General features: G+C 39.5%; 1 protein-coding gene across 1 annotated transcript in view; it reads left to right on the forward strand.

The window, feature by feature from the left end:
- The window catches only part of LOC119591917 (WD repeat domain phosphoinositide-interacting protein 3-like), a 15,949-nt gene that overhangs the window by 11,417 nt on the left and 4,064 nt on the right, over nucleotides 1-468 (forward strand). The window contains exon 3 of the mRNA XM_037940670.1: nucleotides 250-432. Within this exon, the coding sequence (XP_037796598.1) occupies nucleotides 250-432 (183 nt within the window). The remainder of the gene's footprint in view (nucleotides 1-249; nucleotides 433-468) is intronic.

Genomic DNA, 468 nt, shown 5'->3' on the forward strand with positions numbered 1-468 from the left:
CTACACCCCAGTGCATATAGTCTTGATTTTTATCAGATCCGTCATTACCCTTTTGTAAGAAATTAATGATAGATAATTGTCTTGGATTAGTCTCTTTCTTGTGTGTTTTATTTTATATTTCCTCCATACATCTGTTTTTCTCAGTAATTCATTTTACTTTTAGTGAATTTGGTAAAATCTTCCATCTATGACTGCTCATTTTCAACTGATAATCTTTTCCCCAGCCACTGAATGCACTTACATTTTCAGTTATGGTGTGGGACGACCTGAAGAAAAAGCACGTCATTGAGCTAGAATTCGCATCAGAAGTCCGTGGCGTGCGGTTGCGGCGAGACAGGATTGTTGTTATCCTTGATACCATGATAAAGGTTTACACGTTCACCAGCAATCCGCAACAGCTCCATGTTTTTGACACGGCCAATAACCCCAAAGGTAGGAAATGGTGCTTGAGCTTGCTGATGTTTGACG

This window comes from Penaeus monodon, chromosome 29 (genome assembly GCF_015228065.2).
Source record: "Penaeus monodon isolate SGIC_2016 chromosome 29, NSTDA_Pmon_1, whole genome shotgun sequence".
Lineage (NCBI taxonomy): Eukaryota > Metazoa > Arthropoda > Malacostraca > Decapoda > Penaeidae > Penaeus > Penaeus monodon.